The sequence below is a fragment of the Aphis gossypii genome, chromosome 2 (genome assembly GCF_020184175.1).
Source record: "Aphis gossypii isolate Hap1 chromosome 2, ASM2018417v2, whole genome shotgun sequence".
Taxonomy (NCBI): Eukaryota; Metazoa; Arthropoda; class Insecta; order Hemiptera; family Aphididae; genus Aphis; species Aphis gossypii.
In genome coordinates, this window is record NC_065531.1 from 64,749,537 (window position 1) to 64,767,690 (window position 18,154).

Sequence of the window (18,154 nt, forward strand, 5' to 3'; positions counted from 1 at the left end):
CAGCATATAATTGTTCTGAAAAAGTAATAAATTGTCTCAAAATGTATTAATTAATAAAATAAAATAAATATTATGTTGAAAATTCTGGTGAGATAAACACGACAGCATTAAATCATAACTTGAATTTCATAGAGTGTAAAAATAATACGTAAATACCTCCAATTATATATTATGAGAATGTAAAGATGTAGGTATGCATATGTGTAACACCATACTTTTCAACAACATCTGGCAATTGATTGGAGTTCACAACGACCGATAGACCCCCTCCTCTGCGGATAGTACATGGAATACATCGTCAAAATAATATAGGTCCCAAAAACTGTTTCCATCCGTAGTTTCCATAATTTGTGCATACTATTTTACTAATGAACACGTTACATGGGCACATGTTATAAAAGTCATAGAAACGAATAAGGTTCTCATAAAAAATATTTTATGCCTACGCTTATTATTTTAATATTGATGATCTCAAAATATAACTATATAGTATAGAACTAAGGATATTAATTAATCATGAAGGAGGTAAAATAAAAACAATAATATGAAAACTTGGATAGTGTCTTTTAAAATTGAGTCAGTTATGTTTTATGAGCAAAGTTTAAAAACTACAATTTAAATCGACTAATAAAAATTGTCGGATAGAATTTCTAGAATTAAATTACTGTAGTATTCGGATCGTGTAATCTGACCACAATACGACGCAGTAGCGTCTGTTAGTGATCCAATTCAACCTAGAGGGGAGGACGATTAATGGAATTAGAAACTTTTCAATAACATCGGAAAAACTATTTTTGAAAGCCATCGGAAATCGGATATTACTGGGGTTTTTATAATCCACTTATTTACATTATTTTCATCAGCAAATTGGTACTTCGATAGAATTTTTTTTTTACCTTTTTAATTTAGGTATAATGTAAATGCGAGAATACTTTACTATATATATAGACCCAATGACGGTAATCAGAACTACATCGAACTTTATTTTACTTTGATTATTTTGAAATGTAATATTCTTTATTCAGTGATAAAACGGTCGTCTGGACAATAGGTATGGTGAAGCGTGGTATAATTTTACCCATTATGTTTGTTTGTTATATAGTTCTATACATAACTGTATCTATTCTTTTGGGTTATATTGAAACTAGTCAATTTTGAAATTAAAAGTATGTTTTACCTATATTTTAAACCGACTAATTATAAAGCCTGAACAAATAAGCATTTAAAAATGCTTTAATTTAATTTTAAATACCTATATAAGTATAATATAATACATCAGATAGAAATGATACTCGCGTGATTTCCATAAAAAAAAATATTATTATTATTTTACTTATAATTAAAAATCAGTTGTACGTGATAGTGTTCGAGTATTAAAAAAATTGAGTTTAGGTGGTATATAATTGAAAAATATCTTAACGTAATCTGTTTTATATTATACCTAGAATAAAGAATAATTTCTAATGAGTCAAATTAACTACTCAGCTGAATTTACACGAAACATACTATACACAACAAAGATCAAATGAATACGCGCAAGATAACAGTATTCTTTATTAGCCTACACTAATAATAATAATAAAAAATAATAATTAGTACTTAAATGTTTATAACTAACCGACTTTTCAATGTAATTTAAATATTTTATAAGATCATATCACCAATAGGCAACAAGAGACAATGGTATATGCTTTAAGGCGATTGGAAATAAACATTTAATAAGGAGTTGAATACATATTTTATTCCTACGTTAAATAACCATTTCCATTACATAGGATATATATTTATATTCTTATCATTATGAACAATACCAACCATTATATAAATTATTTTAACTTGATATATACATTATACATATAATGAATATAATATATAAAATAGAGACATTGTATCTAATGAATCTAAAATGTTTTTTATTAAAGTAATCTAAACTAAATTTTTTTTAAATGTAAGACTGATTTTTTAAGTTGATAATGTATTTAATATTTGAATTTACATATTTATATATTTATAAATAATTATTGTGTGCTTTTATCACCTTAACACTAACAGTTCATCTAAAATAATTATAAGTTATTAATCATATACTAGTGCATTATGATTGGTATTTAGAAATATTAATTATTGAATAGTTTTATAAGTTATAATATGTTTAAAAGTTGTATAAATAAAATCTTTTTGACAATATTTAATCTAAATTGTTTAAAAAATATATTTTTCTAGCGTATTGTAAATGAAAGTAAGGAGTGTTCAAATGTATTGATTATAGCTTTATCTTAGTACCTATATATATTATAAACAATTTTCCTTTTTAATTTTTTTATATTATACTGAAGAATAATTTTACATTTGGTTAATACGAAATCAGAAAAAAACTAAAAAAATAAACAAGTTTTTTTTAATATATTCAAACTTTGAATAATCAACTAAGACCACTAACTCAAAGTCACTGTACTGTATATACATATCTAGGACCTAGGTGTCTGGATATTCTCTTACCATATAGATCGTCGCATAACCATAGAAAAACTGAACCATATACAATATACATCAGTACCGTTTAAATACACGCACATACAAATACACTACAATCAAACATACACTCACAAACAAATGAACACACGTACTCACACACACGGCGAGGAAAATATTTTCTGTATATATCACTCGTATGTAATATACAGGCTTGTAATACAGCTTGTGCATTTGGTGGTTACCGATGTGGTTACGATTTATATATAAGAGCTGCCATAATATATTTTTTTATTTTTTATTGGTCATGCAAGGACCTCGAAAGATAAAAAAAAAAAATAAACTTTATGCTCTAACCATTAAGTAGTATGTTTAAAAATAAAAATTGATTTAACAACCAAATATCAATCATAGACTTAATATTACTCGCCCGCATTATTGGACGAAATTGAATACATTAGTTTGTTTTGCGAGAACCCCTCCAGGCTCACGAAACAAAACCACAGACTAGTTAACTGGATAAAGCTTTTGTGATGAAAAAAGTTGGTTATTTAATTAAACGCGAATATGATCAGATAAAGGTTTTTAATTACATTTTTGTTCAATTTTTTTTCCATCTCCCACTTTTTTTTTTATTATTATTTAAAAGAGTACTTATTCGACTTTTTTTTTTAATTAACACAGGATTTTCATGTTTGAAAATTAAAAGAACTGAGAAAACTGAATGATAAGAAAACGTCAAAATAGAGACTTTCTCGATGATTATAAAAGACTTCCTATTCTCTGTAATTTATTTATTGTTCTTTTATCATGGTTGAAAAGAAGGAAAGTCAAGTTTATTGATTTGCTAATGTAAACATCAAACCCTTAACGGGTTGTTTTCATTACGAATTTGTGTGCTAAAAGTTTTATGATGTTCTATTCACGTTTTAAATGATTATTTTAACCATTTAACTTACATAGTCCTGATTCAAACATTATAAGACAACAATCATATTGTAAACTAACAATGCATATAAAATAAAAATTTTAAATACTTACATTTAGTAGTTAATTAGTAACCTATTTGAATATGTGTGATATTTCAACTTTGGACATAGAACTCAGGAAAGTAACTCAATACAACTTATTACTGATAATAGAAGTTCGCAACAGTTTAAAATGGTATTTCAGATACGTTAGATGTGTGTGAGAATACATTGTATCGTGGCATTTCTTACGGTTTCACAAAAGGGCTATGTGCGTTATACGCCTTATGCGTTTATAAGGTGTCTTCCATACCTATACATTTTTTCTTACACGCTGATACCAGACAAGTTCAATGCTAGACGGTAAGATGACTCTCTATTCAAGACCTTTGAAAAAATAAATCTCACCCGACTTAAAAACGAGGGCTCTTTGGTTACACGGAGACGGGGTTTTCCCACCCTTTTAAGTGTAAAGCTAATCCGGAAAGAAGCCTAGCAATAAATTCCTTACACTACACTGACCTCAAATAAATCCCACTAGAATGCTGCGGTGACTTCATTTGCTCAAGACAAACTTAAAGGTAAACCACGTCTCTGTAAGAAATAGACTCACGGGCCCCATTGTATTTGACAGCGGTCAGGCATAGTTAGACTTAGCCGACGATAATGACAGTTCTGTTTATCTTCATGGTACACGACTACTTTATTCCGTCGTCTTTAAACTCGTTTAAATTGGAAAACATAATATAAAATTATGTAAAATAATGTACATTTGAATTAAAAGTGATAGTTAGATTAATACTTATCAATAAAATACAGTATACAAATATGTTTGAAAAAAAGTAATATTATGAAAAAAATGATAAATTATCATCTTAAAATAATTTCACTAACTAAATATTTGAATACAGAGAACTGTTATAATCTTTTATTATTTAGTTTTTATAATCTATTTAATATACAATTTGTTCTTTAAATTTAAATGCATTAAGTTTGTATAATACTAATTAGCCTCTTGTCTAATTATATAATAATATATTTATATCAAACAACAATGGTTCTTATTTTGTTTTTTTATATCTACAATAATTGATCATTAATAATAGTGAACTCTTTTAAATAATGATATTCTAAAGAGAAAATCAATATTATAAAACACTGTCAGAGTGAAATTAATTATTATGTTTTTTATTACTGTATATAATATACTTCTTCATTTTTGTTATTACTAAATACAATGGAGAATGATACATATTACATATTATACACATATTTTCTTTCCGGGTAAATTTTTCAAACATTCCAACAATGTATGACACCATTCGCCAAGTGGAAATAATCTTTCAAAATTAATTTTCTCGAAAGCTCTGGGAGTTTTACATAACAAAAAACCCTGCCACCCTTACATACTACTTCTTCCTTTATTCCCCATACACCGCTAGTCACACGTCATTTTTACATTGCATATAAAATACAAATGATTCGTCAGCTATTGTTTTCAAAATTTTATAGGACGTATTCTTTTAGATGTTTTTTTGACATAAAAAGCCTCCCTTAACAGACAGATGCCCTCCCCTTTTTATACAAAAAAACCCTCTTTGGGCACGTGTTTAACATGTGCTAACATAACAATGTCCACCCTTGCAAGGCTGTAGCAACAACAACAAAAAAAAAAAAAATGACATATGCAAAAAGTCGAATTTTCCTATTCATTGTTTGCGATCAAGGGTGTAGAAAGAGTTACAATAATGAAAATATATCTGAAATTAATATGTCAAAAACTCTTAGCATATTATTAAATTTGAAAAACATAAACAAATAATGTTAAGTGTATTTGAGAATTGGATGGTGATGGGATATCTCGGTGGGACATCAGAATACTGTCAAAATAAAAACGTAAGGCACGTATACCTCTTGTCTACTCAGGCGAGAGCCAAATTCTTACATAGGCTCGACGGGGAATCTTATACACAGCACGACAGCTTGTATAAACAATAATTATTATTGTTATTGGTTTTGTTTAGTCACGAAGCCAACAACTATAGGGAAGAAAAAATCGAACATTGCCAAATAATATTTAAAATTAATCTCAACAAATATTCGAAGGAACACAATATTCTGTTAAAAATATTCAGTTTGACAGTTTTTACAGAATTATACAAATATAATTAGAAATAATTTGTATGCCAACTTATGAACGTTCTTGTCATTAAAAAAAATAAAAGAATATTCATAAAATATCTAATATTTAAAATAATACAGTTACTTTTACGGGAGTACTGAAATTTTAAATTACAAACATTATAGTATTAACTTTATCTTATTCAGCTTTATTGGCCAACTTTCATACATTTAATAATTAAATTTTTAATAACTGCAGTTTAAATAAACATGTTGTACCTAATACGACTTTGTGTATAACGTTTATTTTTTTACTATAAAGTGTACCTAATAGTTTATTCATAAATTGTTAGTTTTTTTATTTTTATTTAAGTCTTATAATATCACTAAAAATTTACAACCTATTGGATTTACTTTTATCTACAAATAATTAAAGATTAAACACATATTTATCAATATGAACCTAAAATTTAACTACCTATATTTTTATATGTAAATTAAAATACGATTTTTTTTTTTTTATGGACGTATAATATTATAATAATAACTATTTAACTATTTTTGTGTTCAGTTATTAATGAATAATAGTTATATGATACTTATTTATACTCAAACTTCTTATTAAAATATCATAGAGATTAGACTGGTTAGAGGGATAATCATATATATAAATTTATTATAGAGTAACGAAAGTTCAATTTTAAAAACATACCTCAAATGTTATTAAAAACTATTGGCGTTAAAAAAAAACATTGAATTTATCACGTATAAGATTATAATTGGAATGTTTGTTATGAAATGTAATTGAAGTGTTCCAGAAAACTATTTAAGGAACATTCCTATTTTATTGTTAAGAAACGTTTTACATTAAATTATAAGAATCACGATATAAAGTGTTTCTGTGATGTTTTGGAACTTCTAGGTGAGTTTTTTGAGAACATTTTTCTGGAATATTATTTTATATGACCGGAAAAATATTTTTTATAGCCCTTTCCCAATTGGTTTTTTCAAGGAATATAAAAGTAGATTATATTCAATACGTTATCATTCAAGAAGCTATTAACACAATTTTATTATTGAGAATACATTTACATGATTTTGGTATCTAAAACAATAGCTCATACATCGATCATAAAAAAAAATATGATAGCCGTCACCGATTGTGGGAGGTGGAGGCGCACTTTCTTCAACCGTGATATTATAAACACAACATTTACAGTTTCTATACATAGAGATCGCTGTTATAGTAAATGCACATCATAAAATAATAAACCGTTGTTGGTTAAATAACATATTAAAGTATCTTCATAACTATTTAATATACCTATAATAGTAGTAGTGTTGTACCTATATTAATATTATTATATATATTATAGTTCTCATAAGATTCAATGAAGTATAATAACGGTAGTTAAGTATAGATAAAAATAAAATTTTTATTTTATTTCAGTATTTTACAATTAGGAAATAAACATTTATTAGAGCTGTTAACGTACGAAAAAAGGATATTAAAACAATATTATCACGTAAAATAAGTTTTTGAAAATAAAATGTATTATTAGCCAATTGAATATAGGTGATATTGGAGTGTTTATAACAATGTAGTGGAACCTAAGCGTTTGGTAAATTATACGTAGTTGACCATTGGGGGGTAAACCGACAAAATGCAAAACCTTTGTAGTAATTGGGCCGATTCTCTAATTATTATTATTGCCACCATTGACCACCTAATGATTTCTATAGGCAGCACGCAGTCATTCCTGGGATCGCGTATTCATTATGATGGAAATGAGGTCTATGGTTAGTTATTAGGACGCCCCGCTGGTTTGGTCTTTTGACGTGGCCGAATTTTTACCCTCCTACAACCCGACGATTATTAAAAGGGATCGAAAACGTCCAGCTGCGACTGACTCTTTAGTTTTCTTTTTTTTTTATCCTTTATACTAGAAATGTCAACTGTCACGTGAAAAGCACGAACACGTACGTGACAAAAACTGTTGGTCCCTTCACACAAATCGTTGCGAAATTATCGCCGGTCTAATTTTCGTCCATAAGGGCAGCCTAAAATACGAGGTGTACACTGTACACTCAAAAAATCGCAAACTACCACTTGATCACGATTCACAAACAAGGGTGATTCACATCACAAGGTTAGGTATATAGGGACGATTCGATTGGCACATGTGCACTATCAAATTTCATACATACCTATAGTCTTTGGACGAAATGAAAATGAACACAAACGTGTAAAGAACGTTGTATTATAATAATACTATAAAAAAAAAAAACGAGGAAAAATTTAATAAACCAAATGTAATTACATTAATTGTCATTTTTTGTTTTAATTAAAAAAAAAAAAAATAATAATGTTGAAACGAGTGGCAATAAAAAAAACTAAATTGTAAGAATTTGATGCCTTTGAATTCACTTAATATTTTCATGGCATTACCTGAATTTTAGTAAATATATTGTTGATACAGGCTTAAATAATTTTATTTAATAATTGAGTTTTGCGAAAACAGCTATAGTGTCGCATACAAATATATATTATTTAAATTTGATTATGGTATAATTATGATAATGGGTTTTATTGTTTGAGATAATTAAATATAAATATAAAATTAAAATTATCTTTTTCTTCTTTTAAATTCTGGTGATAGTATGAAAATTGCTTTAAGTATGAATTTAAGATGAGTAACAAGCTAAACTTGTGAACAATCGCCCGCTTGTCATAGAATAAAAATAGCGTGATGTTATTTATATTCTACAATAAATAAGCTAAAATTTAAAAAAAAAAGACACCGAGGCTTTGGTGAACGATAAAATATTTCAAAAGAATTACTCTGGTGGCCTTTATTTACCACGACCATTCGGAAAAAATACAATGTCAAAACTGTCAGTTTTTTTACCATTATCGTCCCATTCTCGAGAGATAACGAGAGCTGTAGAGTATATTATTATAATATTCCTGTTGTGTAAATGTTTTCACTCAAAACGGTAACAGCCAAAACAGACTCGAAAAACGAAAAAATATTATTGAGTTTATTTTAAAGAACAATAAATCTCGGCCGTTGACGAAAGTTTCAGAAAGTCGTAAAGAGAAACCTTCCCGGGACGATGGATGTAGAAATGGTAATTAAACCGTTATCGGAATAGTTCAGTTGTACCGCTAACGATGCGCCATTAATCGGCTGCAAAAATAATAAAATATACGAAACACAAATGTCGGCTTGTGCCCGGCCTGCCGCAGTCGATTCATAAGTCTGCAGCAGTGATATGAGCGGTGGCGTTAATTATATATATATAAATATGATGGTGGCTGGGTACGCCGGAAGAAAGTTCGTTTTGGATAAAACAAAGGCGTTCCTACGATCCGTTAATGCCGGCATGTCGCGTCTAAAGTCAACAAAGTTTTCATTTTTAATTGGACCAACACGGAGTTTTATTGTTTTTCATTATATATAATATACACCCAAAGAACTACGCTGTTATTCGATTCTTTATTTATTCTCATTAAGTATTCATCACAGTCATTCGATCGTGGCTTAACGACAGTGTTTTATGCGCTTGACAATGACTATTGTTATTTGTACATGGACGATCAGCCTTCGTGGAAATAATTATTATTATTATTGCTGATATTGTTAAAATATAAAATATGTAAAAAAAACATCGTATATTTTCCCATCATACTATTATAATATTATTAACGTCGCGTCGGCTTCAATATTGTATTCGAATATTCGATTTCATAATAATATTATAACGCAGATTATGGTCACGGTGGCGCTTAATATTCTACACGATTTAACCGCATATCTTATTAAAGACAGCTGTCGACGATTATATATTATTATTACCAAAAAGGGCAATTTAACAAATTTCGTGCTATACAGTTCAAACCCGTATACTGTTTTATACATACTAATTGTAATATTATATGTTTAACGATTAAATAATGAGTATTCTATGTACGGACGTTTGCCCATACACAAAATATCATAACAGAACAATCATCGTTAATTTGTATTTTGTTACCTGACGGCTGACGACACAGAAAGTTTTCGATACGTCGTGTAAATCGGTATATGAGTGTTAGTATCTAATAATATTCGAATATTAAACCGCACGGATTGTGTTTATGACAACAACGTGTCGCAAAAAAGTCTAAACGGCCGGTTTTCCATAACACGTTTATACACATACCTATATATAATATCCATATATATTTATGCGTGTGTGTATAAGCAACTAGTACACAGCATACACGCGTGGAGACGAATGAAAACAAGACTTAACTTTTAAGCAGATTACACACCAGCTGTGACTACACTCGTCTTTCGTTCGGAAATCGCTTTCAACGGATTTCGGGTGGTGGCTGCTGTGGATAGTATGGCGGGGACATGCAGCGACAACAACAAATGGTGCAAACTTTCTCATGGGCGCGTTTTAACAATCCAATCGATATTAATGGCGGTAAGTGTGAGGGAACTATACGGTGGAAAAAATATTCTCGTCCCTACATAATAAAGCTTCTCCGCGTCGTGTTAAGACCTTTGATGTAATCCTTTCGAAAAAACCTTTGTACACGAGACCAAAAAGAAAAAAGTACTTACGCATGTTAAGGAACATAATATATTACAATAGGTACATAATATGATATATCTGCGTAGAGAAAGCGTTTGAATTATAATTCTATGTAAGTACGTCGCGTATGTCTTGGGAGTAATCCGTGTTCACCGATAATAAATATTATTATTGCATTCTGCAAGGTACTCGACGAGTACCTCCTATGAGTATATATTATACTACATACGATATACCTATACTTTTTGCACGCGTGTCTGCAAAGATTTGCAGTCACGAGTTTCGGTACGATATGACATGACAATCTGTTGTGGAGAACAACAAACACATCTCGTTTGTGCTCACGCGATAAAAACAAATCGGCACTGTATAATATACTTGCAGTTATTTGATACATACATTACATGTATATAGAAAAAATATCGTTTTTCATGTATCAGTACATACACGTCATTATTTGTGTAAGTAAAATTCACATATCGTTAGTTATGTATAAAGGTAAACTTTCAACTTACGGAAAGGTTGATAAAACGAAAAAATAATATTTTAAACAATCATAATATACTTGCCAGTATCATAATTATTAAAGTTACAAATCTATAAGACGGGAAGTCCATAAAAGATAATAAACAATAAAAACATAATATATGAAATCGAATTTCAGTATTTGAGCATTAGCTGAGAAAAAAGCGTGACTATATACTGTGACATAATATTATATTATACAGAGCAAAAATACATATACAAACACAGCGTGTGGAAATAAATTTACATTATATGTACAACGAACATCTACAATCTATGTAATAGTTTTGTACTTCGTGTCATAGCAAAGGATCTACGCTTAAAATATTTCTGGCCCTATAATAATCAGAAAGTTCACGAAATCTACTCTTGTTTTGGTGTGACCTGAGATTTGATTCCAAGTACAAAATAATATGTATTTATATATGTATTGTAGTAGTGTTATTCGAATTGTATCTTACGTCTTACCTCAAGTAGTTGACCTCCTTACTCAAATTTCTATCAGTAGATAATATATATAAATAGATTTTTCATTATTTTAAATTTATTTTCAGTACTCTTGTAGGCAGTTAAGAATATTTTAAAATAAATGTTATTATTAAATAAAAATAAAAGCAAACCATAAGAAATCAATAAAAATTGTATCATAGACTTACCTAACTTGGAATTATCTATAATTTATCGTGAAACTCGTAAAATAATCTATGATCAGTTAATATATGAATTAATACAAATCATTTTGAACATTGTATTATGAGAGGCAATTCAAGTGCACCCATACATTTAGTATACTCGAATTGCTCCCGAAAATAGCCGAAGGCACGATTTTAATAAAAATCCTATACCTACCTCTACTTAAATATACTAGAGATAATTAGTGTGCACTGGAATGAGTGACCTGACTTAACCTATGACTACCTGATCTGATCAATAATTATGATACATTGATTTATTATGTGTTATATAGTAATAGGTACTCACAAGCCACGACCACGTTGGCCGGTCTGCTAATGATCTCCCCACGTGAAGTCCAAGCTACGCACTGACACTGGTAATTGTGCTTTCCGAAATATTCTTCCACGTGGTTCCTGGTGATGTTTACAATAGCCTCCACGTTCCGGACGCCTGTCTGCGGATCCACGAAGTCGGTTACTGCAGGACCCATAGTATCTTCAATCTGGTCGCCATTGCACCGGAAATGTACGGTCAGCGCGTGAGCCGCCCTGCAAGTGAGTGAGGCTGGTTTACCTTTAATCACGTATGCGTCCATCGGCTCTTCGAGGAATATAGGGAGTTGGACGGGTGCGTCCAGACTGGACGCCGTCACCGGGTGCATGAGAGTGTCGCCACCCGGTAAGTACGACCCCTCGTCGACTTCACCACCGCCGCCGCCTGTTTCCGATGAAGACCCGAAACCTGCTGAAAGAAGGATTTTGTCTAAATTATATTATCAAAAATGTATAGGCATAATATTGCATATTTGTATGGCGTTGTTATAATACTGATTTTAAAAATATAAATAAAAAATGTATAATATTATGCTGTAGCGTATATTGTATATACGAGTATAGGTAATCATCAAGTTTTAAATTAACATTTCAATATATATATATATCTATAAATAGGTACTATGGTCATCTAAGACATTAATCGGAAATTTTTTGTTTCGGCAATGATAAAAACAAAAATATACACACATTCAAATTTAAACCATTACGTATATCTTATATGATAAAAATTTATGTATAGGTATACTATCTGTTTGAAAAAAAAATAACTTCACAAATAATAATGGGTAATACTGAGTTTAAAATCCACGTATTGTTCGCAAAGAAATATACAAACTAGATAAAAGAATGTCGAAGGATTGCCATAAGGTTTTTCTGGTGTTTTGTAAAAAAAATTAGAATATTACCTAAAAAAAAAGCAGTTTTCGAATACGTAAGGGGAATATTTCATACCGAATATCGGCAGTTTGTCTATATACTATTAATAAAATATATAATATCGTATCTGCTATTGAAGAACAAAAATGTATAACAATAAAAAAAAAGCTAAGCTATTCAGTCAACATATTACACGCGTTTTTACATTAAACTTCATTGACACTCCATAAAAATATCACCCTTTTGTGTTAACAATTTTATAATTTATAATGCCGCACACATAACAACAAAATACAATAAGATCTATATTGATAAATAGTATGTGGTATTCGTTTTAAACTTTCTAAATTGAATGAGCTCATAACTATATTGATTACGGTTTTATAATAATAATTAGTTAAAACAATATATTTTAATCTATATTTTTACATATTTGTATATTATGTACCTATTGTACCTATATAATAATAATTATTTTTTTAATGTATTGAAAATGCATAATAAAGCAATAATAGTTATAATATAAGAATAAGTTTCTACTATCAATAATAATTTTATCTAAACCTTAAACACATGGCACGTTTTTTTTTTAAATACACTCAGTCAAGTATAAAATGAGCGTATATTATAACACATTACCATAATTAACTGAATATACTCAACGTAAAATAATCAAAGTCCATTAACTCGACTTACCATCACATTTTGTTTATTCCGTTCAACCCAATTTCTTTTAGAATTCCATTAAACAAAATAAAAACAATTTCCGAAACCCATAGTTTCGGTCGGATGGTTAGGATTTCTACTCTCACACTTTATCCTTTAACGACGTTTTAGAATAGATATCTCGTTTTTTTCTAGTTCGTCATGGTATCTACACACATCAACCACTAACACTCAATATAGACTCATGATAATGTATTAAAGTCCTTTCATTCACTAAATCATCTGGTTATTATACCTACAACTATTTTTAAATGGATTAAAGACAATAATATACACAATGAATAAATAATAAATATTATATGATAATATATACATTTTAGTATACATGATATTTTTTTCAGATAATCATTTTTTAAAAAAAATGTGTAAATAGTTTTGTGATGTTTTATTACAATATTTTTTAGTCGTAAAGATATATGATGTCGTGTTAACATATACGGCGTATTATTTTTCATTATAATCCCATGAGACGCCTACAACTGTCCAAATGGCAATACAATTTTTAGATAAGTACCTTATCTACCATAAAAAAAAATAGTTGTATTTTTAGTGTTTATAACTAGACAGTAAATATAAAATATAAACAATGGATACTTATTATTATATACATGAATGTAGAAATTATTGATTAACATCGGGTTTACACCATTATTTCCGGTATATTTTTACCCATTACCCTTACTATGATCAGCGTTTACTGTTTGTATTGATTTGGAACACTTAAATATAACGCTATTTTTGTGAGACTGGCTATAGATATACAAACGAAAAATAAATTAACGGTTCCTGGATAGTAATGATGTATTCACGTGAGTATAGGTATACATACCTATATTCGTACTATACTCCATGTTCCTTTGAGTACAATATCACAACGGGGTAATGTGAGCTCATATTACGATAAATTGTTTCTGTGACCAGTGACCCATTCATAATGTCATGGATCCATTAAAACAGTGAGCATTTATCGGGAAAAGTAAATTCTGTATTTCCGAGTCACCGAGCGTTCACAGTATGATTGTTATTATTGATAACAACACTGATAATCAGCCAGTAACGAGCTTATGGAAAGGTCTTCTATATTAGAGACCCAAACGTGCTCTAGCGTGACACAACAAATCATACACTATATTCTAGAGTATACATAGACGACTATAATATATCGAATATCCTGAGCTGTTCGTGTGGATGACCTCGGTTGGAACGATGCGACATCATATCCAGCCACGAGGATTAGGATTAGAATTAACGGCGAAAGTAATTTTATCGAACTCATTGGATTAACCGTAATTTGATAATGGAAACAACCTATATTACTACGTTGGACATTTTTCGAGTTAAGTTTTTTACATGGGCAATTAATCTATACCCAGAGCCCAACACACAAAGAACACGACAATTAACCACATAGGTTCCTTCTTATAAGTCGTAACCGAAACCGAGTTAAGTATGAATCGATTTATTACACTAATAAATGTAAAAGAAAAAAAATTCTACAACCCACCAAAAATAATTTACATGTGTTCTGTGTGTATAAATAATAATAAGTATGTAAACGCGCGATTTTATTCAAAACAGCATAAAAAACATCATATTTTTTTTGCTCATTGGAAGATTTATTGATAGTATAATTTTAGCAATGTCGCTATGCAGTAGGTACATATATAAATATAATTTAAAAAAAAAAATTTACGGAAACATACACTGAGGTAGGTCGAATGGCATATATATAAACATATCAACCGCGGTAAATCATTTAATAAATTATGTTTTTCATAATAAACCGTAAATAAATAATAACATAATAATGTATAAGCGTTAACATCGAAATACCTATCTTTTAAGACAGATGTTGGGTTTCGTTTTTGCTATCGAACGTACATAATAATATATAATAGTAGTCTCTGCGGCAGCAATAGCGTCACACGCACTGGTTTCCATATATTTTTAAAATAATACTTAGACCGTTTTTTTGTTGGCACGTCGGTAGCACCTGCTACACGTGTGTGTATGTTTTAAGAAGGGGGGGTCAACTACTGCAAAACATTACCTACGAATATTTGTCTCCCATCTCAGTAATACAGTCCTGTGTAGTGTTAGAAATTATATTTTTGTTTTCTTGAAAACGTTTTTTTCTCGAAAAGTTAGAATCATCATATTATAATAGGTATACATTATGTATAGTTAACCATAATATTATTGTAAGAATACGAAACATTTTTTGTTACAGTTTATTACATGTGCTAGACTTGTTCTCCTTTTAATTTTAAACAAACGTATTACATTATAATTTATAGGAGCGTTAGGTACTATTTTTCCTTCATGTTTTGAAACGAGAGTAAACCGTACATTCTTCAAATAAATTTAAAAGGTTTATTAGTACCTATATAACATATGTATATTTAAAGTCAATTTTTATTTATGTTCAATTGTAAAGTTTTGGAGCTAAAAATGATCACTACGTCCATGTCTCAATTTCGCGTACTATCAGAACGTAAACTTTGGATTTATGAGTATAATAATTATATACTCGTACAAAATATAGGGAGATATTACCATACACGCTTTAGATATTAACAGTCCGGTTGCATCCAATGACAATAATATTATAGTTTTACGATATTTTTATTATAGACGAGTATTTTAGTTAACAATAAATATAATAATATAAATTATATTTTATCTGATCTTATATATACTATAGATAAGATGCAAAGTGTAAACTCAGGATTTGAGAATATTGAACCTATTTCATCCTGTACACTACAACGAAATGTATAAAATATTATTATTACCACGACTTTGATCACCTATATATCTATTTGATGGCAATATAATATTATATTCACCTAGATAATACATATTGAACTATGACACGCATGTGGCGGGACACAATTCAAAGTAAATAATTGACAAGCGTTCGCGGATTTTACTTTACGTGTTTGAAACTGGTCACGACTGACGACGACGCCGCCGCCGTTTGTATGTGTGTAAAGCGATAATATATGTACCTATATACGTGACTTAATAATACATAACGACCGCGTGCAGTATAATACCATGTGCATACATAATACGCGTACGAGTGGTCCAGTAGATAGAGATGTCCGACTGAATAATAATAATAATAATAATAATAATATTATATATAGTTAGAAACGCGAAGAAGAAAATTATTGCGACGCGTAGAACCGGGCTCGTGCGGAGAGGCTACGATGTTTTAGAACATTGACTGCTCAAGCTGGTGATTTATTATATGATATAATGGATATAATATGTATATGTAAAAATAACTGTTGAGAAAAGTGAGAATAACATCAGAGGGTTTCTTCAGCCGACGCTCGCATCCGGGGTCTTGACCGGAAGGGTAATAAGGCGTAAACGTATTTTAAGATTCACTCATCGAAACTGCTGCAATTTGACTGTGCACACATTTTGAGTGCTTCCGAAATCTTAAATGTAACCCCCTTGAATTCACGCCAATAACCATCATATGTATGTGACCGGACATGATAAATAACATTTAATGTAGTTTTTTATTAAACAATTTTATACGAACATTGTATAATATAAATAAGTAACACAAATAATTATTATAATATTTATGAAATATAAAAATAATTTTTATAAATAATAAGTCAAATGTACAGAATCTGCTTAATTAAGTCGAGTATACTTACAATAAATCTTTTAGAAAACAATAAATTAAATAAAAATTATACACTGCTGCTTCTATAAACAAAAAGTATTTAAAATTAAATATTTATGTTAAAAAAAAAGTTATCTTATATAGTGTAATTTAATTTAATCATTCCTTAAACATTCAATTATTATTTGGGTAAATACATATTATGAAAGTGTATTAAAATCATTTTGAACGCATATTATTTAATATTTAGTATATAATTTATATTGTATTACACTGCAGTAATAAATTCATATTAACCTTTATTATGAAGTCAAAAATTACATAAATTATAAATCATGTCTAGTTATTATTTTGTTCGTCAATATAACTGTTCCTCCGATGAATGTAAATATAATTTTGTATTTGTGTCTTGTTAACAGAGACGATTGTAAATATGTTCATACCTACTTATCGCGGGGGATTTGTTATTGAAAGAATAAACATTATATAAACTCGAATCTTAATGTATTTTAAGTTTTTTTTTTTCGAAAATTACATTTTATATAACGGAGACTTAGACGACACGATTATATTATGTATACATCCAAAACAAAATTCCCACACAATGTGACCTTCCATTAAGATATCCAAGAAGTTTACATGACTTTTTCTCTTCGTTTTTTTTTTTCAGTTGTTTTGCGAGACTTATAATTTTACATTTCCGATAAAGCACTCTGCTGCCACGCCTACGTAAATACAGTTAATAATGGTTATCCGTTTGGGTAATCACACTACAAGGCAATATATACATACACACACGCACAAATGCCACCCATTAAATATATTATTATACAGGTAAGAGTAGAGGAAAAAACACACGACTCAATCACCATAAGACATATCGTAGTCGGTGGCTACAACCAGTAATTATTTATAAATGTCCAATATTTATTTATAATATTGTTATTTTGAAAAACTTTTCTACAAGTTAATTAGACTCTCGAATACGATGGTTGTGGACTTGAGGTAGTCTTTGTATACTCGCCCTCGCGTATATAATATATATACATACATGAGTAATATATGAAATACTTACCTATATATACGTAACTACTGTAGCCGTTGGGGAAATTATCGTTTCATAGATTTATGCAATGAATAAACAACAAAATAAAACAAAATAAAATAAATCCAATTATTATGTTAATGGATTTTACCTATATACCTTATATACCCCTTGC

General features: G+C 29.3%; 1 protein-coding gene across 2 annotated transcripts in view; it reads right to left on the reverse strand.

The window, feature by feature from the left end:
- Nucleotides 1-18,154, reverse strand: part of LOC114127262 (netrin receptor UNC5C) — a 126,960-nt gene that overhangs the window by 79,824 nt on the left and 28,982 nt on the right. Inside the window, exon 3 of one of the 2 annotated variants that reach the window (XM_050201886.1) lies at nt 11,655-12,089. In XM_050201886.1, coding sequence (XP_050057843.1) covers nt 11,655-12,089 — 435 coding nt within the window. Of the gene's footprint in view, nt 1-11,654; nt 12,093-18,154 lie in introns of both variants that reach the window. The other variant, XM_050201885.1, reaches the window with a different exon arrangement.